Source organism: Zymoseptoria tritici, chromosome 9 (genome assembly GCF_000219625.1).
Source record: "Zymoseptoria tritici IPO323 chromosome 9, whole genome shotgun sequence".
NCBI lineage: Eukaryota > Fungi > Ascomycota > Dothideomycetes > Mycosphaerellales > Mycosphaerellaceae > Zymoseptoria > Zymoseptoria tritici.
The window spans coordinates 273,926-300,603 of NC_018210.1; the positions used below are offsets into that span (position 1 = coordinate 273,926).

Genomic DNA, 26,678 nt, shown 5'->3' on the forward strand with positions numbered 1-26,678 from the left:
AAACAACAACGCGAGCTGGATACAGCAGTTTGAACCACCCCGCCGAACACCCGGTCCGTCCGTCCGTGCCGTGCGATATCCACTGCAGAAATCTCTGCCCCTGGAAATGGTGTATATATGCAGCCACACGACACGGGCTGCGAGCTGCCCCATCAAGCCTATACCACATCTCGCTATAGCTCACGCCTCCTCGCGTGGCTGCAGCTATCTCCACACGGACAGGGCTATACAGGTCTAGGCGACCATGCTCGGCCAATCTAGCCGGGCGAAAGACTACCCTATGGGCTGACCAACACGCCTCGCACGGCTAAGACAAATAGTCCCAAGTGCTCGAGCAGAAATATTGGCCCCCACGAGTAATGAGACTGCAGGCTCTGCAGTGTCCGAGATGTAATTTCGGTCTGGGTTCAACTCTTGGCCTCGATTCCGTGATTTGGCGATGCGCAATCTGTCCGATCGTCTACCGAGAGGACATGCCAAAGGACCTCGGATCAAAACTTGAGACATTGGCAGTTCCATTCACCTACAACGCTGTCAGAAGCACGCGAACAATTCAAGCAGCATCCTAGTCGAATCAATCCAAAGTGCAGACGGAATTCAGACCCCGTCGGCCATGACTCGAAAAGGCCAAACCTTACAGCCACAAACACCAAGTCACTGGTTTCAAGCCTCTTTCAGTACAAGGTCCGACGACCTGGACTTTGATGGGTCGCTTAACAAATACGAAGCTGACTCTCGCCTGCCGGATGTAGAGGCACAAAGGTAGGCGAAGTGGATTGTTCTCCCGCGTCACGAATCGACGGCTCAGTCTAGGTTCCGCCTTTGTCCTCGATACACTTTCGCCCCTCTCCTCATATGAGAGCGCCCGATCCTTGCGACCATCGCCCTTGCTTCCTCGATCGCTACTTCCACACTTGACGATCTGAAGAAATCAAGCCACAATGGCACCTAAGGGTAAAGGAACCCTGCTCGAGCTGTGCACATCGACGACGATTCAAGGAAACAGCATCGCCGTTCACGTACTGGAATATCTCAGTATCGCCCAGACTCCTCCTCTTGGATTTCGAGAAGTAGCCGTTGAATTTCTGGAAGTCAGTCGGGTTCTATTCACAGCCAGAGCTGGACTTTCAGATGCCACTGGCCGTACTACAGCGACTTCCACAGTCGAAGTCAACCGGGACTTTCACGAGAAGGTCAATCAAACTAAGAATGTCTTCACAATCTACGACCAGATGGTCAACAAGCTCCTCTCCACGGAGAAGAAGCAGACGTTCGGAAAGCTGGGCAAAGGCCTTCGATTGATGTTTGCCGATGGTGACATGGAGAAGCTGAGGGTCAGCTTCAGTCAATGCCGCGCTGCTCTCTCACTGGCTGGACACCTGTTCCCCGAGGCCAGAGCTGGACACAGTGTCGACGCTGCCTCAACGATCGGATACACGGCATTGGCGGCTGTCATGGAACGAGTTGACCCAAGCCGACCGGCATCAAGCCATGCAGTTTTGCCAAAGACCGGCCTACCACCGTCTCCACCGCCGACCATCCCGCTTCCTTCAGCGCCTCTATCAATGCGCAGCGAGACCAGAAGCCCTCCCGTTGTCGCAAACGAGCCTTGGACACACATGTCGCCTGTTCGTTCACCCGCCGAATCGACTGGCACCGCCAGCACCTCTCGCAGCCATGCCACATTTGCCTCGTCGTTGCCTCGTTTCAGCAACGTGAGCTCAATGATTGGTGGTGGTCATGGAGACAACGTTTTCGGCACCGCGGACAACATGTCCGATATCACAGATGCGACTTCGATCATTTCTAGGATGGATATCTCGGACACCACTCGTCAGTCCTACGCCAACGGCGACAAGCTTCCTAAACAAGCAATTCGCATGAAGATTGATCCTACGAAAGCTCAGAGATGGGCTCCAAAGAGGACGGTGGGCAACATCACGGAAGCTGCAAAGACTGCATTGGCGACGGCGGTTCACCAGAAGCATCACAAGATGATTGAGCAGTTGCTTGATCAGGGCGTACCCGCCAACAGCGCAAGCGGCAACAACCTCCTCTGCGACGCTGTCATCAATCACGACTTGGAGAGCGTTCGTCTCCTGCTCCTCTTTGGCGCCGACGCGAACGGCACGGACAAGGACAACTGTACGCCACTTTATGCTGCCACCGGAGCATCGTTTTTCGAAGCAGCACAATTGCTCATCAACTACAATGCAAACCCAAATCAATCTGCTGGAATGTACGGTGAATCGCCGTTCGCCGTTTCCTTGTCGGACGCCAAAGCACCGTTCGCCCACATGTACCTTCAATATGGTGCGGACCCATCAGCAGTGATGGAGAACGGCGACACCGCTTTCACCCAGTCCATGAATAAGTATACACCTTCTTGGCTCATTGAGCTGATGCTCTTGTACTCGACTCCGGTCGATGCCAAAAACGCTCGCGGTGAGACCGCCCTGTTCAAAGCCATCAATTCCGCCCGCCTGGATCTGGTCTCAAAACTGTTGAGCGCCCGCGCAGATCCCAACCTTCCCGGACCAAAAATTGTGCTCTGGCCTGCAGTCCACCACCCTGCTATCCTCGAAGAGCTTCTCACTCACGGCGCCGATCTGCGCCGCGCACCCGGTGTTCTGGAGCTGGCCACTTCCACTAACTCCACGGAAGCAGTGAACATCCTCCTTCACCACGGTGCTGATACCAACGCCAAGAAAGACAACATTTACACTCCGCTCTGTTCCGCTATTCGAGATGATCGTGAGGCTCTCGTCGAGACCCTGCTCGCGGCTGGTGCAGATCCCAACCTCAAGGCTCTCGACTGGCCCCTCTTCAAAGCGGTGTCTTATCATCGCACGCACATGATTCCGCGTCTGCTCGCCGCCGGCGCCGATCCACATCACCCCAAGGGTTTGATCGAATCTGCCGTTGCACACGAGAACATGCCAGCGTTGAACTATCTCCTCCGCCAAAACATTGATCCCAATGCTCGCAACGCAAAGGGCTATACTGCATTGACAACCGCGATTCGCGATAACCACCCGGAATACATTGACGTCCTCCTCGCTCATGGCGCCGATCCTTCTGTCCGCGGACAAGACTGGCCCATTAGTATGGCAGTCAAGCGCCCCGCCATCCTCGCCAAGCTTCTACCGCACATCCAGCCCTCCAAAATCCTCCCAGGCGCAATGGAACTCGCCGTCGTCGCCGACCAACTCGAGTCGGTCCGTCTGCTCGTCAACGCGGGGATGGATCCCGAGTCGAAGAACGGTGGCGTCTTCTCCCCTCTCACTACCGCCATCCGCGAGAACCGAAAAGAGATCTTCCGATACCTCGTTGACGAAGCGGGTGCAGACGTCAACACTCCCGGTGAGCACTTGCCCATCATCAAGGCAATTCGCCGTCATCGCGAAGAGGATCTGAGTTACATCTCCCACTTACTCGAGAACGGCGCGAACGTGAACCTCATGTACCGCGGCTGGAACGCCGTGCTGCAAGCGCTGGAGAATGGGGATCTGGAAATTCTCAAACTATTGATGGAAAAAGGCCGTCCCGGTCCGGATCTCGACCAACAAGACGACAGCGGACGGTCGGTGAGAGACATCATCCACGAGAGAGATCTAATCGAGGAAGAAGAGATTTTGATGGGCAGGCGAGGCGAGGTCGTGCAGTTGAATACGTTGGAAGGTGGAGGCAAGACGAAGAGAGTGGGTGTGCAGGTCAAGGAGTTTGTGCTTTGACTAGCTATCGATGAGCAGAATGAGAAGAAGGAGAGGGAGGAGAAGAGGCTCGCTAAGGAGGAGGAGATGAAGGTTAAGAGGGAGGAGGAAGAGTGGAGGAGGCAGACCGCGGAACAGAGGGGGAGTGAAGGGGAGAGGATGATGGAGAGTGTGACGCAGTGGTATTTCCGGGAGAGCTTTTTGGTGGGGAAGCAGTGAAGGTCTTGTCGTCTCTTGGGTGGAGGCTTTGGGTTTTGTTTACTGCTTGATACCTCTTTGAATGTTTTGTTATGTTATTCAAAAGAAAATCCCGCAGTTGGAGCTGCTGCCTGTCATGGTTGCTACCTCCGTTATGCCGCTCAGACTGGACCGCAGGTGTCCCGCTCCGGTGGCATGGAGTATGCAGTCCTCGCAAGAAACCGGGGACAGAATCCAAGGAGGTATGTGTCGACGCAGCACCAAAGTAGCAGGTATGAATACTTTTGTTCTTGGACTCACACTGTACATCTAAGCCACTGGGAATGCAAGCTACAGACCATAATTTGAGAGGAGCCACGGAGGTAACATCTCCGGACTTGCAATCCTTCAAGCTTGGAAGCTGGATTCACTTCACTCGCCTTAGCGTAAAGCTTGTTCCTGGAAGCTCGATCCTTGCTATTAGAGCGTGACCCGCGATAAAAGTGGCTCGTTGAATGGATACGTGAAAGTGGCAAGGTTCCGTTCTGTGTAAGGCATGGGCAAAGCGGAGCTTGCCAAGACCAAACGCCTGCCTTCCGTCTTTGAATCTAAATCAACCAATACACACTTCATCGATCCATCAATCCTCCTTAATTCCTCATCGCTTCCATTCCATCTCCGCGAGCAACGACTGGTGCCATGCGAACGATGGCGACTCCATCTCCTCAAGGCGTCGACTTCACGACCGCCTCTCCTCAGACTGGCAGCAAGCTCCTCAGCCTGCCACCCGAGGTCAAAAACGACATCTACGAGATAGTTCTCCAAGATCTCACCGTCACTCTCGAAGTACCGGACGACAACGGCGACACGGCTCTCGGTAAAGGGCCTGGCATACTCCTCGCCTGCAAGGAAGTCTATCAAGAGACCTGGAAGCTCTACTATTCCACCGTTACCATTATTGTTCCGCTAGATGGACCCAGACACGCCGACGACGCGGATGATGAGACAGGCAGGAGACGCCTGGACAAGTTCTTGCGCACGATCGGACGGGACAAGAGTGCGCTTCTGACTTCCATGATCGAGACGCCAAACATGCAGCCATCGATCAACTTCCATCGCCGTGCATATCTCGATGACCATGCCGCCAGCTTTTCTACGACCATTTTGCAAAAAGTTCACCTCATTGAGCACACAAAACGAGCCCTGGGCAGGTCGCTGCTGATGTGCTGGTACAGTAGCGCGAATGGAAAGCCGGAGTACTCCAGAGATCCGGTCCAGAGCTTCTTGGATTGGTCGGAAGCTAAGGAACGCAACACACGGATCAAAAAGCAGGTTGAGTTGCTAGTGCAGATGGCAAGAATAGGGTTCGAGTACCAGTTGATGCATCGCGAGGTCGACAACGGTAAGTCCTAGCAAATATCTGCTTGATGCTTCCAAGGATGGGATGCTGACCAATTTGTCAGTCCTCCTCGAGACTAGGCAACACAAGCCCCCGGTCGACACCGAGGCTTACTTGTATTGGTCAAATGGTGGAGGACGCCGGCGCGATGTGCCGTTGCGAAGCAAGTCTACATGAGACGTTTTCATGTCCCTCTTGGCCGCACGCGGGAGACGAAGCAGTGGGAACCAAGATGACACCACTGTCATGTTGACCAGGCGATAGCATTGTGCCGGCCTTGCTTCATTGTATCTGGGATTTGAGCGCTTTGCACTATCCACGGCTTGCTTTTATCGAGTGCACAGTCCAAAGGTACTTCGGCGCAAGACGAGCGGTGCGGGTAAATCCACGGAGCTATGTGGTGTCTTCTTCATCGGATCATGCGATTGAAACAACACCAGTCGTTGTTGGGGATTCGCGCCCTTGGTGAATTTCTATTATCGACCAAGACGATTCACGCCTCCTTTCAAGCCTCCGATCTAATAGCAACTTGTCAGTTCCTTTTCCTTGATCCATCTTGCTCACCTTTCAGTTGTGCTACATCCATTCTCCGAAGATTACGAACAAACATGGCCGGCGATCGGACTGCAGGTCCTGGACTTCACGGCAAGATTCCTGGCCCAAGTCGAGATCAACATGCGCCGCTCACATTGCTCGGACTCCCTCCTGAATTGCGCAATCGTAAGGCGTCGACTTCATCCTCTGGTCCAAGGATCCCGACAAAGATAAAGTCGCTTGGAGATTGTACTTGCAGCTACGAGCAGATCAGAACTTGCTCGATCGTACCGCTGCTCGAATTACAGCTCAGGCCGGACCACCTACTCACGTGCTGCCGATGTGGTTGGTACCGATTCATGCTGCCGTCTTGCAAGATGCTACATGGTCGCCTGGGGTGATCAGGACCTTCTGGGCGGATACTTGAAGGACTGAAGCGGGCTTGACGCGGCTGCCATTCCAGCTCCTGTGGCGCGAGTCAGGGAGACATGGCATAGATGCGAGTACAGTCGGCGTCAGAGTCGACCGCCGTGTGCGGTGATGCCGATTCCGCATGCCGTTTGCCATCGCTCCAAACGCTGTGATGTCTTTGCTTGATCGTGCGACGAATGTGGTGATCCTGGCACTGTCAATGTACGACATGCATATCCATGCCAGCAGGGTCAGTGCAATCTGCAACCCCGGCAGCTGACCAAGCAATACGAGACTCAAAAAGAACAAAGGACTTGCGAGATGCGACTCGACAACATCATGACTGGAACAAGCAAGTCACCGACTATCTTTTCAGTAACTGACTCCGATCTTCCCCCATCCATTGCGGATCGCTCCAGGACTTCCGCGTACAGGTAATATCATGTACCGATCGAAGAGAACTCCGCCAGGATTGCCGCTCGTCAATTGCTGTAAGCGTCAGTGCGTGGTCACGCCTACCCGAAGAGGACATCGATTGAGTTGGAGCTATCCATAGTTCGCGCTCAACATCCTTGCAATCATGGGCTGGAACCAGCTCACTGGAACGACGCGGACCGATCATTACTGTATGTAGCCTTCAGCCAGACCCATTCCCCGGAACGGTTGCACAGCCCTCCGATCCTGGCGGGACTGCAAAGAATCAACCCACTTAGGGTGCGTTTACCTAAGGTCTGTTAATAGGTTATATAGCGCCAAGAGCAAATAACGAGCCATTCTGCGACTCGTTCACTTACCATAATCCGAAGAAGTTCTAGTTATTGCTTATTAGCTCGCTGTTGCTGCTCGCTAACTATATTAAGTTAGTATATAGCCGTCCTATAGGTTTGTATATTAACGGACTCTATAGTCCGTTTATTGTAGTTATTGTAGCCCGTGCGGAAGCTATGTCGCGACTCGCGAGCCCTTTAACGTATATAGCCGTTGTAGTTATATATCTAGTCTAATAGCTCTTATATATATCCGTTACAATACTACTACTAGAGCCGATACCGAGGAAGAAGAGTAAGAGTAAGTCTAGGGAGCCTCTATCGTCTAGTCGGAAGCGTAAGAACGACGCTAGTAAGGATAAGGATAAGGAGCTAGTAGCGTCGTCTAGTAAGAGTAAGAAGAAGTAGAAGAAGTAGAAGCTAAGGGGCTATATATATAGCTCCGAGTATCCCTTAATTAGCCGGTAGGATAATAAGTATGTCGACGTCTTGTTTAAGGCGTTATTAAGGCTTAAGAGTAGAGGTATAATGCAACATAACAACACCTTTGCTACGAAGTACCTACGACTAGTTGCCGAGAAGATATATAACCGGTTTAAGCGCTTCTTTAAGTAAGAGACCCTTACTAACAAGTAGCGCGAGTTAAAGAGAGCATATACGCTATATGCCGCTTACTTAAAGCATATTAGTAGATAGAATAGACACCCTATAAAGCCGGTAGATAAGTCTATTAAGGATGCTTATTATAAGGCGCACCCTACGTACGAGCCCTTTAGAGACTCCTATCCGCTATTCTCCTTCTTAATCTATACTATTCTCGGTACTAACGTAGCTATTAGTAAGTACGCTATCGGCGGTAGAGGGGGTGCTCGTCTCGCTAAGTCTAAGGATAAGGGGTCTAATAAGGATAAGGACGAGGGCTCCGGTAAGGATAGGGGCGAGGACGATAGCGCTAGCGAAGCGGCGAATTCGGAGGATAAGGTCGAAGAGGTAGAAGGCAGCGAGTAGATCCTAAGAGCCGCGCAGTTAGCTAGATCTAATAAGGAGCGCCGCGGTAAGGCTAAGAAGTAATAGATCGTTACTAAGGTTAATCCTAAATACCTTAGAGCAATCTATAAGCTTATAAAGCCGCTATAGTAGATAATAGCTACTATAGCTAAGAAGGTAGAGCTAAAGGATAAGACGCCGCTAGAGCTTCTTAGTAAGCGGCTAGCTCGCGACGAAGTCGTACTAGAGGGTATAAGCAATAAGGATAAGGACCTACTTTTAATAAGGTTATTAGACAATCTAAACCTCGCTGTTACCGCTAAACCGCTACTAAAGGAAGAGCTAAGTAGCCGCCTTAGATTATACCTACGAAGGATTATTATATAGGCTAAACCGTCTACGCCGGCGCCGGTCGAGAACCCTCTACCTTACTATACTCCGGCGTAACACGCCTATCTATAGTAGAGTTATACATTCTCGCTATTCCCTTAGTCGTAGCTACTACCGTTAATTAGTAAGATATATAGCGGACTATATAGTTACCGTCGTTAATAAAGGAGGTAGAGTTAAAGTTGTAGGTATTTAAATTTAAGATATAAGAAGTTGCTTACTAACCTATTTTTAGTAGTTTTAATAATAGAGGAGCACTTAGGACGTAAAGATACCTTTAACTACCTTACTAGAGCTCGCGGAAGAGAAAAGTAGGGCTATACTATCGATTTATATAGAGGTGTTTTAAGAATTTGCTAATATTCGGCCTAATTAGGAAGGAGCAGCTCTGTTTTTCGCGCTAGTTTTAAGCTTTAGTATCTCGTAGTATCTTCGCGCCCCGCCCTGTCCTCTATCTATAAAATACGGAAATTTCTACCTTATAGACGAGAGGTCGGTATAACGGCCTTAGCGTAAGAAACTCGCGAATTAACTAGCAAATATATATATTCTTTATAAGAACGCCGTTCCGCGCTCTCTTAAATAGTATTAGTCGAATTCGTTACCGCTTTAAGGGCCCCTTATGTCTAATCTACTCCTTTCGTAGTATTCCTAGTAATCCTTTTAGGCCGGCGACGAGGAACACCTGTACGCGGTGCCGGCTACGAACCTGCGATACTATCGCAGAGCCAAGTTTCCTCAGGAGGATTGGAGAGGCCGTTAATCCCTCTTCCCTTACAACAACAACAACACGACCTGGAGGTACGCCTCCTATCGAAATACAAGCTACAACAGAACAACGGCACGATTCGAACGAACAGCCCTCTACGCTACGAACGAGAAGAAGAAAGAAGCAGTCCACTCTGCCCTATACGCGCACCTCCTCGAAATCCGAATCGAAATCGCATATCCCTTCTCTAGAGACTTCGTCGCCCTCGAAGGAAGCATATATGCACTTCAAAGAGCTAGAACTCGGTGGAATCTACAACTCTGCGATTAACCTGCGTAGCTATATGCGCTAGAAGGCGGCATATAGTTCTACAAAGGCATATTAAGGACAAGAGAAGGCAGCGAGTTGGACAGCTGCTTTTTGCGCCTTTGCGCTATTGCGCCTTTGCGCTACATCGCCTTGCGCTGCATCTCTTTCGAATTCGCAGCGTGTGTGCGAAGCGGAAGGATCCGCTGAAAATTCTGCAAAAAGCTTAGCGCGAAAATTCTGCAGCCCCGGCTACACGACACTCGTTGGATTTCCTTTGTTTTGCGCTGCTTTTAAAGTCCTTTGGCATTTTGCCTTAGGCACGGGGTTTCCCCTAAGGTCAAAGAATACCGAAAGAATTTAATTGTAAATAGATCTACTGCCTTGCTTACAAGGCCGTCCTACATAGTCTTGGACTCCGAAAGGACGTAAATGGAACAAACAAACAAACAACAAACAATAGTAATCCTTTTATATTGTACCGGCTATCTTATTACGGAACCGCACCCTCGCCCTACTACTAATATTACCGAGATTATCGAGAACATCCTCCTTATCGCTATCCGCATTGTCGTCGCTATCCTCGCTATCGTCGCTACGTAAGTCCCGGAGGAAGGGCTCCGAGTCTAGCGGCTAGTTACCGCTTAAGAGGATAAAGTTATAAAGGACGAAGTAGTAGAGGATAAACCGCGTCTATTTACGGATACTATAACTAGTATACGCTCCTTATGCGAGGATTAGGAAACGCTTCTTAATAATACTAAAGACTCGCTCGATAATATTCCGTAGTTATATATAGCGTAGGTTATATAGCTCTTATATCGTCTTAGGCCGGCGCATTACTATACGCTATTTACGGATATAATATCTCGTACTCTCGTATAGTACGAGTAATCGACTATCGAGCGTAGAGTATCTACCGTCGGCGAGGAAGTATTTACTAGGAGGTACGTCGAAGCTATCCTTATATGCCTTCTTTAAGACAATACTATTAGGAGCAGAGCCCTTATAACCGACTATAATATACTAGAACACTATGTCGAAGTCGTAGGCTACTATAATATTCTATAAGATAAATCCCTTCCTACTATTCTATACCCCTCTAACATCTTTAGGCAGATTTATTAGCAACAACGTGCTATCTAGCGCTCTAATAGCATCCTTAAACTAGTAGAATTTGCTATAGTCTAAGCAACTTGTATTATCCTTACTCTTCTTTATTATTCTCTCGTACGGCGGCGGTAGATTATACTAACTCGGCATCTAGACAAAGTCCTTACTTATAAGGCATATAATCTTACTAATGCGTTTAATAATAGCGTAGAAGGTCGCCGCCGAATGCTAATACTACCTTCGTAGCTAACGAATCGATAGGTTATAAGCTAGGAAATCGAGGAATATAACTACCTACTTAGCGACGGATATACCGGAAACTCGACTACCGCTAGCTCTACGAGCCTCTAATTCCCTTACGAACTTCTTTAATACTAGCTGCCGCATACAAGTAGTATAATAGTAATACTCTTCCGGTCTATATAAGTACTTAAACGCCTCCTTTATACCGGCAACAGGATCTACGAGAGTCTCGACAACACCTAAGGGCTTATACTAATAAACGCGTCGACTAGTCGGAAGGAGCGTAGTAGTAAGAGCGAGAGTAATAGTAGCTATTATACTAGCAACAACAGCAGACTGCACTAGATCTATAGCTATGTTAGAGCGTAAATAAGAAGAGTAATAAGACTATAGCAATATACGAGAAACGCGAGATATATACGATATAAGGTAAGTAATAGCTAAGCCGGTAACTTCCGTAAGACTCTACCGCAATAACGATAGCGTTTACTTAAAAGCTGTTAATTGTAGCGACAACGAGGGCTCGTTATTAAATAACTGGAAATCACTAATAACTAATTAACGAGCGCTAGGTAAACGCACCCTTATCGCCTTTCGCCCGTTCAATGGAACAACTATCTACGTTCTCCTTCTGACCAACACTCCGTTCTACTATGGCCGTACTTCAAATTCTCCTTTCGCTGGTCGCTGCCTTCGCCGTTGGTACAGATTCGCTATCTGTCCCTCTACATCAAGGTTAGGGCGACGTAAGTAGGAATCAGCTAGTTGCTAGAGCGGTACACCGGAACCTCTAGGAACGATCTACGGGCCTGGAGTCGGTCATTCGGGACACCGCGGGCTTCTGGTACGGGTCGGTCGATGTGGGCGACTCTAAAGGTCTCTCTCTCGTTCTCGATACCGCATCGCTTTACGTCGTTGCTAATACAGGTCTTTACCAGCCGAGTGCTGCATCCATCGATCTCAACGACACCTACACTTTCGGACTTGCTAGCACAGAGTCAAATAGATGCGGCATTAGCAACATCTCGACTCGAGTCTTTAAGGACGACGTCACGTTCGCCGGGTTGACAGCTAAGAACTTGACCTTGTTCGACGTCGTACCGAAGCCGGCACCTGAGCCGGGCACGATCATACAAGCTTAAGAACAGGGCTTAATAGGTCTGGGAATGAACAAATTGTCGTTCTTTCCCACGCTCTGTGCTCAAGGCGTCGTTGACGAATGCCGTTATAGATTAGCATTTGGTCTGGATGGAACCGGCACAGCTATACTCGGCTCGAAGGACCAGGGCCTTTATGAAGGAGAGCTATCCGTACAGAAAACTGGCCAGGACTGGGACATGACCAACAAGCTCATGGTCGATGGCACGGAGATTCTGGCAGAGAGCGACACAGTAGTCCTCGACAGCGGAACCGTCAACGTACGTTTCAGCCTCCCTTTTCATCCAGTACAGACAGGTATACAGAGTCAGCTGATTCATCGTAGGTCATCGTCCCAACAGCAGTTGCCCGCAAACTCTTCACCGCTTTGAACATTCAAATTGTGGAGCAAACTCTCCCGGGCTGCACCAATTCCATATTCGGTTACTATCCATGCGACAAGCCTCCGACAGTCGGTTTTCAGTTCGGAGATAAAGTGTTCAACATTGAGTCTTCCCGGTTCCAGCTGGAGGACAACGGCAACAACAATTGCACAGCGATCATCACCGGGATTGATGTAACTGAAAAACATCCGAATCTGTGGCTTATTGGACAGGCCTGGATGCAGGGGAAGTATGTTGACTTCCGCAAGAAGGACGATGGGTATGAGATTGGGGTGGCGGATCTGAAGTAAGTTCGATGGCTTTCTTGGACCAGGCAGTGATTCCCGTGAGCTGAGCTGAGTCACCAGGAATCCTGGGTCGGGATGTCCGTAGGAAAGGAGGCAGTCATGTGCATGAGCTTCGCCATTGTACAAAAGCGCACGGCATTGTACAGCTGAGCTATTCCGTCTACCGTTAGAGAGCCTCTAACTGTAATTTTGTTCTGTCGTGTCTGTCGATGGAAGCACAGCTGGGAAACCCATTGTTGTCGTCTCACGATAAGTTCCCCATGTAGGCGACGATGAAGGCTGCTCGGCTTAGCCCGCCATGTGAATAGTCAATTGCAATGGATGCATGAGATAGCTGAAGTGTCAAGATACCTGCCAATGGCGTCCACACCATACCAATACAACGATCGAGAATTCTGGGGACAAAATGCTCTGCAGCTCGCTTGCTGTGCTGTTCGTGCAGGCCTTGGTCAGCACGGTGACAATTGGAAGAAGGCTCGCAAATAACTTTCGCTCACAACATGCCGGATGATATCTTGCCACGTTGGAGTCCCTGACACTAAGGCCAAGCTAGCGCCGATTCAAGACGTGAAGTGAATGCAGATCGGGTCTAAGACTACATTGCGCCTAGCGCAAATTTTGTTGTTGTAAGTGTGCAGCGCACTTCCCCTTCAACTTCAACCCAAACATCGACATTCTATCAGCCAATATCGTCTACTGTTATCTAATAATGGCGACCACCAAGCTCCAAGCACTCCTGCCCAGCAGTGTGTCCGGTCCAAAGCAAGCTCAGGACTCCCAACTCACATCTCTTGCCCCTGAATTGCGCAACCGCATTTACGCTCTCGTGTTCGTCGGCTACATCAACGACGCTCTGGCCAACGAAAAGGACGCCCGAAGCACCACAGCTGCCACACCAGGTCTGATCCTGGCCTGCAAACAATTTCATCAGGAGGCACTGGGTATCTTCTACTCTCATGCCGGGTTCCAATTCTGCGACCTCTATCGCTTGAGCTTGTGGAAAGAGAGGATTGGCAAAGCCCGCACAAAGTTCATACATCACGTAAGGGTGCTGAGCTCGTACCTTCATACGGATTGGTTCGATGAAACGGATGATGAGAGTTGCACAGCGGGGTACTGCCGAGACATCGGACAAGCCTCTGATCTCGAAATCTGGTATCGCACAGGATGGCACCACGACAAGTCCATCAACCGCAAGTTCTATCTTTGGACCAGGGACCCACTCGAAGCCGCGGTAGATTGGAAGAAGTATCTGGCCATGCGACGCGTCCACATTTTCGCATTGTTCGACAAGGAGATTGAACGCCTACTAGCGCAGATCGCACGGAAGGATCTCCATCCTTCGTGGATTCTCGACGTCGAGCACGCCCATCATGGCGTTGGCGAGGATCGATGGGATAAATCGGAAGTGAAGACGTTCTGGTCGACTTCTTGATATGTTCGATCAAAGTTCACGGTCGTCTGGGACCCTGGACTATGGACATGCTGAGCAGCGAGTCGATCACACACGTTCGACGGGGGGTGGAAATTAGACCCGGTGCTTCTGAAAAGTGATATGTCATGGTGGGACAAGAAGACCTGAGCTGCAGTGGCATGTAACATTGCGGGCGCCAATTTGTTGGCAATCGACGGCAGCAGAGAAAGGAGATCTGTTGTGTGGGACAAAAGTATTGCTCCTACAATTGACTCTCACCCGACAGAATAATGACAATCAAGGACCTATTCCTCAAAATGGCAAAATGAAACTGCGTCATGGCTTCATTCGCCATGGGCACAATCTTCCCAGAGTCGAAGAGTCAAATGACAATTACGACACGCAAGAGCGATCTCACGCATCGGATATCTCGGATCGACCTCTTTCGTGTGGGCCAACCTTGGGCCAATCTTAGACCAAGTACAGGTTCTCAAACCTCGATCTTGTCGTCTTCCCGATGTTCCGAGACGTATCCGGCCTCAAGATCACTGCAATACGTCGCAAGAGCGCACTACCCCGCAAGAATCTGTCCCATCCATGGCAACCCTGAGCGCACGTGTAGCATCGGCACCTGCTCTTCGAAGCAGAAGTCTATCATACTTCAGCAACGGGGGCCGAAGCCGGAGTCATACATCTTCACGCTTGATAGAGACATCGACATTAAGGAAACCGAAGCAGCCGTGGTACGGCGTTCAAAAGAAGTGCACTTCGAAAACTTCACGGTAGAGCCCTTGATACGCCTCATCCAGTATGGACGCTCGACGAGGATTGTGCGATTGTCGTGGGAGATTCTTCAACGCACCCAAGCAGACTCATCGATCTCCTAGCCTGTGGTGCACCCTCGTGGGTACCCTCAGATCTAGAGTAGGCCTGCGTCTATCCGGAAATCACTTCGTTGAGACTTCTGAAGCTTTCACATGCTCACAACAGCATCATGTGCGCCATTGTTCTTTCGTCATCTTTCCCTTCCTATCGCATGAAGCCCATCATCACATGAAAACGACGCCACTTAGCTCTCAACTCTCTTCTCTCCCATTTCCGTTCACCAACCTTCCAACAACATCCTTCAAGCTGAGATTCAGACCGCTTCAAAACTTGATCTTTTACGACAGCCAACTGACGACCATCCAAGGCATGGCCCCACGCAAGCGTCAGAGCGAGGGCGAGCACGAAGGCAACGCACCAGCCAAGCGCCCCCGCCAGAGAAAAGGCGGCGTCGACTTCGACACTGCCGCGACCCAAGACAACTCACCCTTACTTCAACTCCCGGCGGAACTGCGAAACCGGATTTTCGAAATGGTTTTCGAAGACATGACCATCACTTGGCCCAGAATCAACACGACCAAAGGCGCAGTGAACAAGCCGCAAGGTCCAGCTCTCTTGTTCACCTGCAAGCAAGTGAGCGCAGAAGCCTTGAAGATATTCTACGCCAATGCTACATTCGCATTTGGAGCGCCCAAGAGATTGCCGTCATGGCAAAAGAAGATTCCACAAGGCCTCCAACGCCTTGTGCTGTTCAAGGTTGTGTTCGTCATGACTGGAAATAGCGACAAGGAATTTCAAGACGCCAAGGACCTTGGGATGGACTCGGAATTTCTCGACATGACCGTGCTCCACTGGAAGATGGGCAGTGCTGAAATCCCCTGTAGGCTTCTTCCGTGCTGTGTAGCACACTCGATCCCATGCTAACATCACCGATAGGTTACGTCTATCGCCTGGAGTACGGTGATCACAAGCAGCAACAACGGTGGACACCTGTCTGGCCCGAGGTGGTACTACACAGCTATATCGTGGGTGATGGTGCGACCCTTCGATCCAACAAGAAGATCCTCGAGGAAGCCAACAAGAAGACGCCGTACGAGCCAAAGACAGACCGACTCCGCAGGGTCGACTGGAATCGGCCTCCGCACAGCATCTTTCAACTATGGAGCTTGTATCCCAATGGTCGCAAGATCTCTCCCTTGTTGAACAGTCTCGAGATGCGCACTGGTCCTGTCATTTGAAGCCACAGCGTCAGTACTGCACAGCAAAGCTGCAGGCACGAACGCATTCTCCGATGGCAGACTCCCGCCATTCATTCGCCCCTGCCGTCTTTCTACCAGGTGGATCACCACGAAAAGCTATTTCAACAGATTGAACCACAACACAGAAGCCTTTGCGCTCTGCATGCGTCTTGTTCACATGTTCTTCTTCGGCGAACATAGTCAACGACCACACTACTAAACGTGGCGAAAGCACTGAATTCAAAATATCCGCATGACCGAATGCGGGAGTCGAATAGCATAGCCTTTGATACTGTTAAATTTACGTTTGAAACTTTCAGATTAGGAAGGTAGGTGACGTCATCCGAAATGTAAGTGAATTAGCAGAAAGACTTCGACGCTGGGAGAGCAGACCACGGCTTTGAACAATCCGCCACGCCTTCGAACCGACGACGACAGATTGAGAAGTCAGAAAAGCAAGAGCTTGGTCGATGTATCCCATTTGCATGCCCCTTAAGCATATGCATAATGCAACGTACGATCCATGCATCACATGCAGCCGGCCAGCCTCACATGTGCACACTGAGATCGACACGAGTCAAGGCATCCAACTTCGATTAGCTCAACCGATCGGCTTCTTTTCAATTCTCCACATCAACATTGTTGTCAAGATCCACAACTTCGCTCCACAACACCCAACGCCACCACTCCGCCACTCGCTACCGCTCACATCATGGACTCACACAAGCGCAAGCACGACGATTCGGGTGACGATCGCCCACAAAAACGACCGCTTCTGACCAGACCAGGCACGGCGCGCCCAAAGCGTCCTTGTAAGACAGAGCCTCCCAAGACAGATCTGAGCACCAGACCTCCAAGTCCTCCACCAAAGGCCTTCGCGTTACTGCGCCTCCCGCAAAACGTTCAGAACATCATTTACGAAATGGTGCTACGAGATGTGACATTCACGTATCCGCCATCGAGTCACTTGCTCCCAAAAGAGCCCCCTCTCGTCATGACTTGCAGGCACATCCACAACGAGAGTCTGGAGATCTTCTACGCCAATGCCTCATTCGTTTTCGGTCATTGCCGCCGGCTCGCACAGTGGAAAGCTCCACAGCATCTTCGAATCATGGTGCAGCACAAGGTGATCTACGACTTGGTCGATTGGAATAAGCCCGGTGCTCTTGCCTCGGACAATTACGAGTCGGTCCCCTGGCGCTGCGGGCTGGGGCCGCTGAACGAGAGGACGACGACGCTGAAGTGGAAGTATGGCCCGGGCCGGTATCAGATCAGTAAAAACTCATCGTTCATTCCTACTTTTCGAACAAGTACTGACTTTATCGCCAGGGGTGTTAAAGCGCTACAAGATCGGCAAGCTGAAGAGATGTCAGCAGTGGACGCCATCCTGGCCACAGCACTTGTTGACGAACACGACTTACTTCGGCATTTGCAACAGCCATCACTCAACGGTGGCAACCCTGCAAAAGGCGAATGCAAGCGACGGAGTTGGTGAGAGCTATGAGCTCAGCACAAGGTTTGCGCATGCTGATACGCTGTGAAAGGACAAAGGTTTGCGTAAGCCTTTCCTTGGGACGAAGAAAGATGCTTGCTTACATTCAAGAATGCAGAATCTCCATCTGCTTGAGCCGTTCGGAAGCCACGCTACCCTGATCCCCATTCACGGTCTTAAGAATGCTGTCTTTTTGCTGAATGAGCTGCGATGTCCTCTGCCAGTTGGCGATTCCAGAAGCGAGCAATGGAGATATCGATGAGCCCGCTCCAGGTCGAGGTGGAGTTCTGCCTAGGAGTTGTTGCAGGAAGCATCCGGAAACTTTGGACCCTCACCCAGGTAGTATTGATATTGACAGTCGAAACAGGGTGTTCCAACTCAAGAGATGGCGTGAGAGTGTCGGTGAAAGGCTCGTGGGCGCTTCATATTCGAGACGTGGGGATCCTGTAAGCGCTACAGATATGATCAGTCTGCGGGGTTCGGGGTCAAAGCAAGAGTCGTATGATGTCCTCAAGAGCCAGTCCTGCCGTTCGAACGACCATCCAGGTCATATCTGCCTGGAGTGGTCACGACAGAAGCGGTGAGAATGGATGGCAGTATCGCCACGAGCAGGGTTCTGAACTAAATCAATACTCACAACAAACGTACGAGACGTCGTCGACATGGTCGCGCTGCCGGTATTGGTGGAATATTCATGTCGCCACTCATGCATGCAGAAGACAGGCATTTTGAGGCTTTATTGGTCTGCTCCCCTGCAACAAAACCGTTCGCGCTAGTTCCATTGTTCCACGGCAAGGGTCCGACGGCGAGCAGTCCGATGCGCTCTCAGGCACAATGCATGTGGTAGAGGAATTTCGATGGCTTCATCTCGATATCAAGGCCGTTCAGTTGAAGGGGTTGTCTGGGGACTGCTCAAGCTTTGTGAGAGATGGGCTTGGAGTTCGCTGCCTGGCTTCTTCCTCCCTTGCCATCGGGAGCAGGACGGACGTCGGGCTGTGGCGAAGCTGGGGACCATGAACCTGGTATCACGCTCTCATGGTGCGGGGTCTGGACTCTGATAGTTCGGTATCGAGAGCAATGGCATCATCTCCAAGAGCGTCCTGTTCCCGGACCGTGATGGGTCCAAGATCCGAACTGGACGGCATAAAAAGGGTCAGCAATGCCTCGAGATTTCCAAACTGCAACATCTCAACACATCACCAATAAGAAAAACATCCTCAAACCAACATCTCTCCAGTCAAGATGCAGTTCACTCTCTCCCTCCTCTCAACCCTCACCGCTCTCGCAAGCGCTTCCCACCCAGGAACCGGCAATATCTGGAGCGGCGACAATGTCTCCGCGGGCTGCACCAACGGCCAGTGCTCTTATTCCTTCACCTTCAGCGGCCACTCCACCAAGGACCTGCCCGAGTTCGAAGCTCATTGCAGCGGACACACCGGGATCTTCGATGCGGTTCTGCGCCCATGCACGCTGGTCCCAGGAAAAGGACACACGTCGTCGGCGGTTGTCGAGGCGTCTGCCTATCTCGCGCTGACCCCACCGAGCAAGGAGGATCCGGATGGCAAGGCGCAGGCGGTGTTGCGGCTCGACTTTAACGACGCGTGAGTACTATTCTGTCTTGCTTCTATCCCAGGGAGATTGTGGTTTGAGTTCGACGGTCACTGACGGTGAAACAGGAACCCTTTCGTCGATCAGTGGCAGGGCACGAAGGATGGATCTTACACGGAATTCGCGCAGGCCGGATATTCCTTTAAGGTCATTACGGGTCCGAACACTGGCGCTTAGAGATGAATGGGAGAGTCGGTCGGTGGTGTTGTCGAGAAGAACTGATGGTGTGTCTGTCAGCCATTTCGCCGGTGTGGATGCATGTGCTTGTCGGGAATGTTGGATCTGTCCGCGGCTGGTGTCTGGATTCGAAGAACCAGCGAGGCATGTGCGGGGTTGCATTCAGCATAGTCAAGTCAATGGAGCTCATCGGACCTTTGCTCGTCGCATTCTCAAGTGCGAGTCACGCACGTCTGTTGGTCCTGGCATCCCGGTTGGCTGGATCATGGCCGGAGCCGATTTTCCCTTTGTAGTTGTCATCGAAAAAAACGTAGAGGAGCCTGCGGTATCTGATGAATGAGACTGAAGTCTGGCAGTCAGTAGTCTGACGTTGATGAGGACCATCGCATGGGACCTTTTGAGCTGGGAAGATCCTTGGAAAGTGCGGAGAGAATTTGATTGATTGGAAATCTATCTTGTTGACAGCGATAGGTCTGCATCTGCGCGCAAAGGTGGCAGCAGCAAAGCCGCGATGAGATAGCGTCGCCAGCTTCCTCATTGAAGAACTGTGATTGAGGTCAGATGACAAATATACCAGGAAATGTATCCAGCCTTCAAAACGCTCATCTCCCAGGACTTTCATGTCAAGGAGCGCTCTGTAAGCGGGAAATAGTACATCAATCTTCGCTAGACGTATAACTGCATGTAGCCATAGCTTTGTTGGGCTGCTGAGTAGATATCCTAGCGGTTGTCATATGGATGCAGGGACGGGAAGAGGAGAGAGAATGGAAAAGGAAAGGGTACGTCAGCACAGCGAAACATCGCAGTGGGCACAAGAGATGGGAACAGAGAGCACAAGATCGGGGTGACTCTGAGAACCTTCACTGCCTGAACCGGCAGGGAGTGTGCGCAAGACCTGTAGCACCCCAATGAAGAGATGAAGAACAAGGTGGAAGCAGGAAATGCACTGGGTTTCAAGTCGATTTCTCGGGTATGGTATCCACGTATCTCTTTCGCCAAAGAGAGAAAATTTCGCCAGCCAGCAGACGTTGTCAAGTCGCATCCATGTGTGTACGAGGACAACGCCGCAGAACGCCATCCACCCAGCTCATAACTTTTCATCCACCTCTTCCGACATCTTTCTGGTCAAGGGATGCGGTGTGTGGTGGGCAATCTAAGCAGACTTGCGCTTCTTCTCGTTGGCCTCGCGGCCTTGGCTGATGCGCTCGATGATCTTTTCGCGGTCCTTGTCGAGCTTGAGCTTGGTGATCTCAACCTTGGAGGGTGCAATGCCGAGAGGGACAGCCTGGCCGTTGGACTTCTCGCGGGAGACACGCTCGATGTGGATAACGTATTTGAGGCGGTAGACGGAAGTGACCTTGCCCTCGCGGCCCTTGTTGGTTCCACGCTTGATGATGACTTCGTCGTCCTTGCGAATTGGGATGGAGCGGACCTGATGAGGTGTTAGTCGGGTCGGAGAATTGTGTTGCCATGTGGTGAGATGTACGTTGTGCTTCTCGCGGAGCTCCTTTGACAGCGGTGCGGACATGATCACACGGCGGACGCTGGATGGCGCGGAGAAATGAGCCTTGCGGCTCTTTCTCCGGCTGGAGGACAAGTTCTTGTTGATGACAGTCATTTTGGCGATTTGTCTGGGCGGAGTCGACAGAGGTTTGGTGCTGCTGTGGTTAGTTGTCGCTGTAGAAGCAGAATTTGAGAAGTGTCGCAAAATCTCAAAGTGTGGATGGCACCTGCCAAGAGTGCAACGCCGCGGTTGAGCCGACACGCTAGTGAACTTGCCGCGCTCTGGCTTCACATGAAGCTCACCGTGGGAGGCGCGTTGCGACAGTGTGAACTTGTAATATGGGAGGATCGCAAATGGACAAGACTTTGTTGGAAATAAAGCTTGGACAACTGCGACCGCACTTCTGCGTGCAGAGCACCTGAAATTCGATTACCGACGACAACTCGAGTCGCCTCCGCATGGGCAAGGAGGAGCCGGACCAACGACACCCACGGAGACGAGACGACGAGCCCGATTGCCTCGTTGCGGTCGAGACGTAGCCCTTCGCCATGGCGCCCTACACGTACAACAACAACTTCTACGATCCCGTGGGCAGCCAGTCAAATCAGCAACCGCAAGGCTACACCTACTCCAACAATGCGCCGTCTACGTCCGCTCAGTATCCCAGTCAAGCTGCGTCTACGTATGGAACGAACTACACGCAGCAGTCGTACCCGAGTCAGTATGGCACGCAGACATACGGGACCAGTGGTCAGCAGGCGTCAAGTCAATCAACAGGCGGGAACACAACTCGCGCAGCGCAAGACTATTCAGGTCGGTCCAACGACACGGCTTCTCAATACGACAACACCACTTGGAACGCAACGCAGAACTACGCATCTAGCGCCTATGATCAGCTGTCGAACCGAAGCCAGGCCAACCCCTCACCTCTCTACGCGACAAGTTCAGCTGCCTCAACGTTCGGCCGGCTGAACTTACCGGCCGAGCAGCAGTCCCAAACCTCTACAAACACATTCGCCGGAACTCAGTCATACCCCACGACATCGTCAAATGCGAGTACTCAAAATGCGACACTATCAGCTGCTGCACAACACCGATCGTACATGACTGCTTACACTCAACAGCAGACCCAGCCTCCTCCGAGATACAACAGCCCTTTACAAGCCGTGCAAGCGCAGAATCAGCAAAAAGGCCATCGTAAGCAGGCTTCGAGTTCTGCAAACGCCGAACCGTCCCCTCAATTTGCGGCGCGCAATCTACAACAGCAACAACACCGGCAGCAGCAGCAAAGTCAACAACAGCGCCAGCAGAGCGCATCTGTAGAGCCATCTCCCACCACCGTCGATCCTTCACAAGTCTACGATTTTCGAGCCGAGCAGGAGCGAAAAGCGCGCATCGACGCTGAGAAACGCAGAAAGATTCAGGCGGAAGCGGCAGCGCGCAAAGCAGAAGAAGACGCCCGACAAGCCGAGGAAGACGCACGGAAGGCGGAGGAAGCTAGGATTGAAGCGGAAAAGGCAAAGGCCGAGGAAGAAGCGAAGAAAGCCGCCGCGGACGCTGCAAAGAAGAAGGCTGCGCTCGAGCGTAAGAACGAACAGCGGAGAAAAGCAAGGGAGGAGAAGCAGAAAAGTAAGACGGCTGCGACAGCATTACAGCAGATGGCTTCGGGCGCGGGCGTCGGTGGTGCTGCCTCAGGGAGTGGAAGTGGAAGCGGGACCATGGCTGCTATGGCTGCTATGATGGGCGATCAGTCGCAGCCCCCGGCAAACAGCGAAGAAGCCGAGATGCGCGCCATGTTCAAGAAAATGCGGGAGTTCAACGCGCGCAACCCTGACATGCTGGCAAAGTTGTGGGAGGAGGAGAGGACCGCACATGCATCCAACAGTTCTCCGCAGCAGCCTGCACAGGCATCGCCACCCAGACAACAGCCTCCGCCCGTCGCAGCGCCGACTGTCCCACCATTGTCAACCTCAGGATACAAGCCTTTTGCGACTCCTGCCGCTGCGCCCCCTCCGACTGGACCTTCGTCGAACTTCCGAGCAACGCAAGCTGCGCCGCCGACTCCTGCTCCTGCCCAACAAACCAACGCAGCTCTGTGGCCTCCACACAAAAAAGGCGCTTTGGCAGAAGCCGCTGCGAAGTGGTTGGCTCTTCTGCCTCAAAACCAAGGTACAGGCAGACACATCAGTAGGGAGCAGGTCCTCAAAATTCTGGACACCAACCCATCGTACGTTCAGCTCTGTGAAATGATCGAGAAGGAGGGTATACGATTCGAACGCTCGGCTTTGGCAAAGGAACTTCTCAAAGCTGTCCCGGATGGCATGAAGAGCCAAGCAGGAAAGCCCGGACCTCCGGCCGCGCAAAGTCGGATGACCGCACAGATGAATGCCGCTGCTGCTCCTAACAGTGAACCAAAGAAACGAGGACGACCAAAGAAGGACGGCCCCAAGAAGAACTGGTCGTACAACAGCTATGCTTTGCCTGGAAATAAGAGCAATGCAGGGACTGTTTCCTACCAGACGCCATCGTTCTCGTCCTTGACGGAAGCTGCCCGAGAGATCAACAGCATGAGCACAGCGCCGTCTTACCCAGCCACGGGATCACTCGCTTCTACTTTGGCAGGTGGTGCTGTACAGCCCCCTAGCGATCCATTCTATGATGCACCGATGACCATCCACGACGATCCCGCACCAGATATGTCTCAGCCTCCAGAAGTGAAGCCAGAGGAGCCGCGCCGTCCACCAGCCAACAAAGAGGAGGCTGCCAGGAAGCGCACCTTCAACGATTTGGTGGATCTGACCAAGGAGGACGAGTCCGAGGACGAAGGGCCCCCGCGGAAAACAGTCTTCGCCCCAGCCAGCAGACCTTCAAACGGCGTGGCCATCCCACAACAGAGACCGACGAACGGGACTTATCCTGCAAGGAATATGACGGAGACTGAATACAGGATGCGTGTTGACCAACAGCCGCGGCCGATGTACGCACCGATCAAGGCTCCATTACCCTCTCAGCCAGTGCCTCCCAAGCCCACGGGTCCGAGTCAGGAAACACTACAAGCCGATCGCGTTCGCGGAAAGATGATTGTCGAGCCCATTATGCGTGATCGTGTTGCGCGAAAGTCGACATACGACAGTCGAACGATTGCCCGGGACGTTCTCCTCGCGACCGGCCGTCATCCAGACATGCGTGCATTGAATGCTCACTTCAACACCATGCAGAACATGCTAGGACATCATGGCGGTGTCGTGGACGGCGCCGGTAACAAGAGTGATCTGGCGACTATCAAATGGGATATCATCGATCCTGGCGAGCCTGCAGAGGCCGCCAAACCGAAAGTCCGGACAGACGATCCAAATGAGACCGAATCTGAGGACGCTGACGATGAGAGTGAGAAGAAGCCGTCCGCGCCACAGCAATCCGAATCCGAGATCAGCCACAGCGCCAAGGACGTCAAGCCACGAGTTGGTCGCCCGCGGACCTCTGAACCCAAACGTCGGCGGCGCTCATCGAAAACGACGCGTCTTCCTGCCGATTCATCCACTTCCACTCCACGTCCCGTCACCGCCACATCCGCCGACACGCCTTCGCCAAAATCCGCCATGTCCGTCGTAAGCGGGACTGCAATTGGCTACGCCGCCTTCAAGCAATACGATGAGAATGGCAACGAGATCAAGCGAAAAGGTCGACCCGTCGGCTGGCGTAAAGACATCCATTCACGTGCAGCCGCTGGCCTCACGCCCGCAAAGGCTGGCCATAAACCCACATCGTCCGCCTCTCGCCTTCGTCAATCCACGACCGCCGCGTCCACTTCCCCGAGCACCCTAAAGTCCCCTCATTATCAGGTCTATCCGTGTGGCATGAAGTCATGCACTGCAGAGCTTGATAACATCGAGCGTCTGAAGAAGCACCTTATCAAATTCCACGGCCACCAGAACGACGAGGAAGAGTTCACATGTGAGTGGAAAGATTGTGATAATAAAGGACACCATGTGGATAAGAAGGGCGTGAAGAAGAAGGGCAAGGCGGGCGTTGCCACCTTCGACACCATCGAGGAGTGGCTCGCACATGTGGACAAAGTACACCTGGGCCCGCTACGGTGGAAGCTGGGCGATGGGCCGAGAGGCAAAGGTGAGAAATCTTGATTTTGCACACTTGTGACTGATATTGCGTGCGCATGCGCGAACACGTCTGCAGCTTACCGCAGTTCAACTTCCCATTGTCAACATGGCTCGAGCACGTTTTGTCTCGATCGAAGAGCAGGGAAAGCAGACTTGCGGCGCAAGGACTTGTACATTACTCGCACTACAAACAGTGTTCCCGACAACGACACATTCACACCAATTTGTTCATTTTCCTTCAATTTGTGCTTCTCAATCTTTACATGCTCTACAGCTGACTCTTCGCCTCCACCAGAATTGCACATCGATTCCGATTCGTACCTTTCCGACGCGACCGGCCGATCAGTCACACCACTTATCGTTCCCGCTTCCGATAAGCCCAACAACAGCTCCCAGCCGCCTTCGCAAACACACCAACGTCGCAGTCCATTCTCACTACCTCCATCCGAACCAGGACCCGGCGTGGTCTATACCAAGGATGAGAAAGATGCGATCGCGGAGCTGAGGAAACTGGAGGCGTTGAAGAAGAAGGAAGGAGGATTCTTGGGCAAGCAGGGTGGCAGATTGGTGAACGAGAAGCGGAGACGAGGATTCTTGGATGATGAGGACTTTGAGGAGGTTGTGCTCGAGAGCGATTGAGTCCGGGACGGGGACTGTCGTTGCAGAGGCAAATTGATACGAAGGCCATGGCCGAAAAGGCGACAACTTTGCGCGGTCTGAGTTACACGGTGTCTTTCTGGCGCCGAGAGCTGCTCTACATGCAACTTATCTCTGTCGATATTTGAGGACGCAGGAGTCGCTCACGACTTGCCTGTGAGCAAATATTATCGGAGCCATCCAGCATATCGGCAAATACCATCTTCTACGTATGCTACTGGCTATCATTCAGCGTGGATTACTCCACCATCACAGGCCGGCGACCGTCAAAACTCAAGACTCGTCGGCGGGCATTGGACGCCACGACCCCCACGAACGGCTGCCGCGTGCGCAACGATCTGCACAAGGTTCTCCACGCGAGAAGAACGTGAAGATGCCAATGACTGGGGTTCGCGGACTTGAGCTCCGACACGAATTCTCCATCGGGGCTTTCTGAGAGCGTAGAGATGTATTGTATGCACCAGCAGTGTTCATTCAGAATAACATCATTTTGCGTGTCGCATCTGTGTTTCCCGATTGGAAATCAGCTGGTCCGCTTCCTCTTTCCCCATACAGTTCATGCGAAAGCCTTTAAACTTTGGGATCGTGCAGTCTAGAAGTCTTAGATCGGTTCCGTGCGGAACATCTCAACCACATCAGCCCTTCCGCCGAGCAGACTTCTTGATTCTTTTCGCTGTATACATGCGATTGTCCTTACCATTGCTAAGGCTCACAACCACACCCAATCCACCCGATATATCCTTGCAACCTCTCCGAAGCCCTAACCTGGACCGAGGCAATGCGAATGCCATCTGTGCTCGTGCTCCCAAGCAATGGACGATGAGTCGGCGGAGATGGAAGAGAAGCGGAAGCTGCCGATTGAGTTGACAGGGCTGGTGGACTTCTTGGACTGGGAAGAGGCGCCAAATGCGATTGTGAGGGTCGGAGGAACAGTAGGCACACAAGATGTGGTGTACCTGAACCCGGCTCTCACGCAGCTCGTGGAACGGGAACAAGAGGTCACAGATTTGACAGAGGCAATACGGAGGAGTTGGACCACTCAGGAGGAGAGATGGGCTTTTCATGGCA

At 51.9% G+C, this 26,678-nt stretch overlaps 8 protein-coding genes across 8 annotated transcripts; 7 read left to right on the forward strand and 1 right to left on the reverse strand.

Moving 5' to 3' along the window:
* Nucleotides 1-950: 950 nt before the first annotated feature.
* MYCGRDRAFT_10419 (uncharacterized protein) lies at nt 951-3,638 on the forward strand (the record flags this gene model as incomplete). Its single annotated transcript, XM_003849241.1, has 1 exon — nt 951-3,638. A coding segment is annotated over one exon (2,688 nt), but the record flags the coding sequence as incomplete, so codon positions are not given.
* A 960-nt stretch (nt 3,639-4,598) lies between these two features.
* MYCGRDRAFT_95533 (uncharacterized protein) lies at nt 4,599-6,250 on the forward strand (the record flags this gene model as incomplete). The annotated part of the gene is made up of 3 exons (XM_003849242.1): nt 4,599-5,292; nt 5,861-6,009; nt 6,083-6,250. 3 exons carry the CDS (start codon nt 4,599-4,601, stop codon nt 6,248-6,250), a joined length of 1,011 nt encoding a protein of 336 aa, XP_003849290.1.
* A 5,836-nt stretch (nt 6,251-12,086) lies between these two features.
* On the forward strand, nt 12,087-14,012 carry MYCGRDRAFT_95534 (uncharacterized protein; the record flags this gene model as incomplete). Its single annotated transcript, XM_003849243.1, has 4 exons — nt 12,087-12,167; nt 12,233-12,576; nt 12,925-13,025; nt 13,216-14,012. The coding sequence occupies 4 exons, from the start codon at nt 12,087-12,089 to the stop codon at nt 14,010-14,012; spliced, it is 1,323 nt and encodes a 440-aa protein (XP_003849291.1).
* A 1,173-nt stretch (nt 14,013-15,185) lies between these two features.
* On the forward strand, nt 15,186-16,054 carry MYCGRDRAFT_95535 (uncharacterized protein; the record flags this gene model as incomplete). The annotated part of the gene is made up of 2 exons (XM_003849244.1): nt 15,186-15,696; nt 15,753-16,054. 2 exons carry the CDS (start codon nt 15,186-15,188, stop codon nt 16,052-16,054), a joined length of 813 nt encoding a protein of 270 aa, XP_003849292.1.
* A 712-nt stretch (nt 16,055-16,766) lies between these two features.
* Nucleotides 16,767-17,595, forward strand: MYCGRDRAFT_95536 (uncharacterized protein; the record flags this gene model as incomplete). Its single annotated transcript, XM_003849245.1, has 2 exons — nt 16,767-17,328; nt 17,384-17,595. 2 exons carry the CDS (start codon nt 16,767-16,769, stop codon nt 17,593-17,595), a joined length of 774 nt encoding a protein of 257 aa, XP_003849293.1.
* Nucleotides 17,596-18,788: 1,193 nt separating this feature from the next.
* MYCGRDRAFT_95537 (uncharacterized protein) lies at nt 18,789-19,331 on the forward strand (the record flags this gene model as incomplete). The annotated part of the gene is made up of 2 exons (XM_003849246.1): nt 18,789-19,147; nt 19,223-19,331. 2 exons carry the CDS (start codon nt 18,789-18,791, stop codon nt 19,329-19,331), a joined length of 468 nt encoding a protein of 155 aa, XP_003849294.1.
* An 871-nt stretch (nt 19,332-20,202) lies between these two features.
* On the reverse strand, nt 20,203-20,991 carry MYCGRDRAFT_105646 (60S ribosomal protein L26; the record flags this gene model as incomplete). The annotated part of the gene is made up of 2 exons (XM_003849781.1): nt 20,203-20,763; nt 20,818-20,991. The coding sequence occupies 2 exons, from the start codon at nt 20,947-20,949 to the stop codon at nt 20,485-20,487; spliced, it is 411 nt and encodes a 136-aa protein (XP_003849829.1).
* A 392-nt stretch (nt 20,992-21,383) lies between these two features.
* MYCGRDRAFT_110666 (uncharacterized protein) lies at nt 21,384-25,592 on the forward strand (the record flags this gene model as incomplete). Its single annotated transcript, XM_003849247.1, has 3 exons — nt 21,384-24,729; nt 24,817-24,963; nt 25,228-25,592. 3 exons carry the CDS (start codon nt 21,384-21,386, stop codon nt 25,590-25,592), a joined length of 3,858 nt encoding a protein of 1,285 aa, XP_003849295.1.
* Between the last annotated feature and the right edge of the window lie 1,086 nt (nt 25,593-26,678).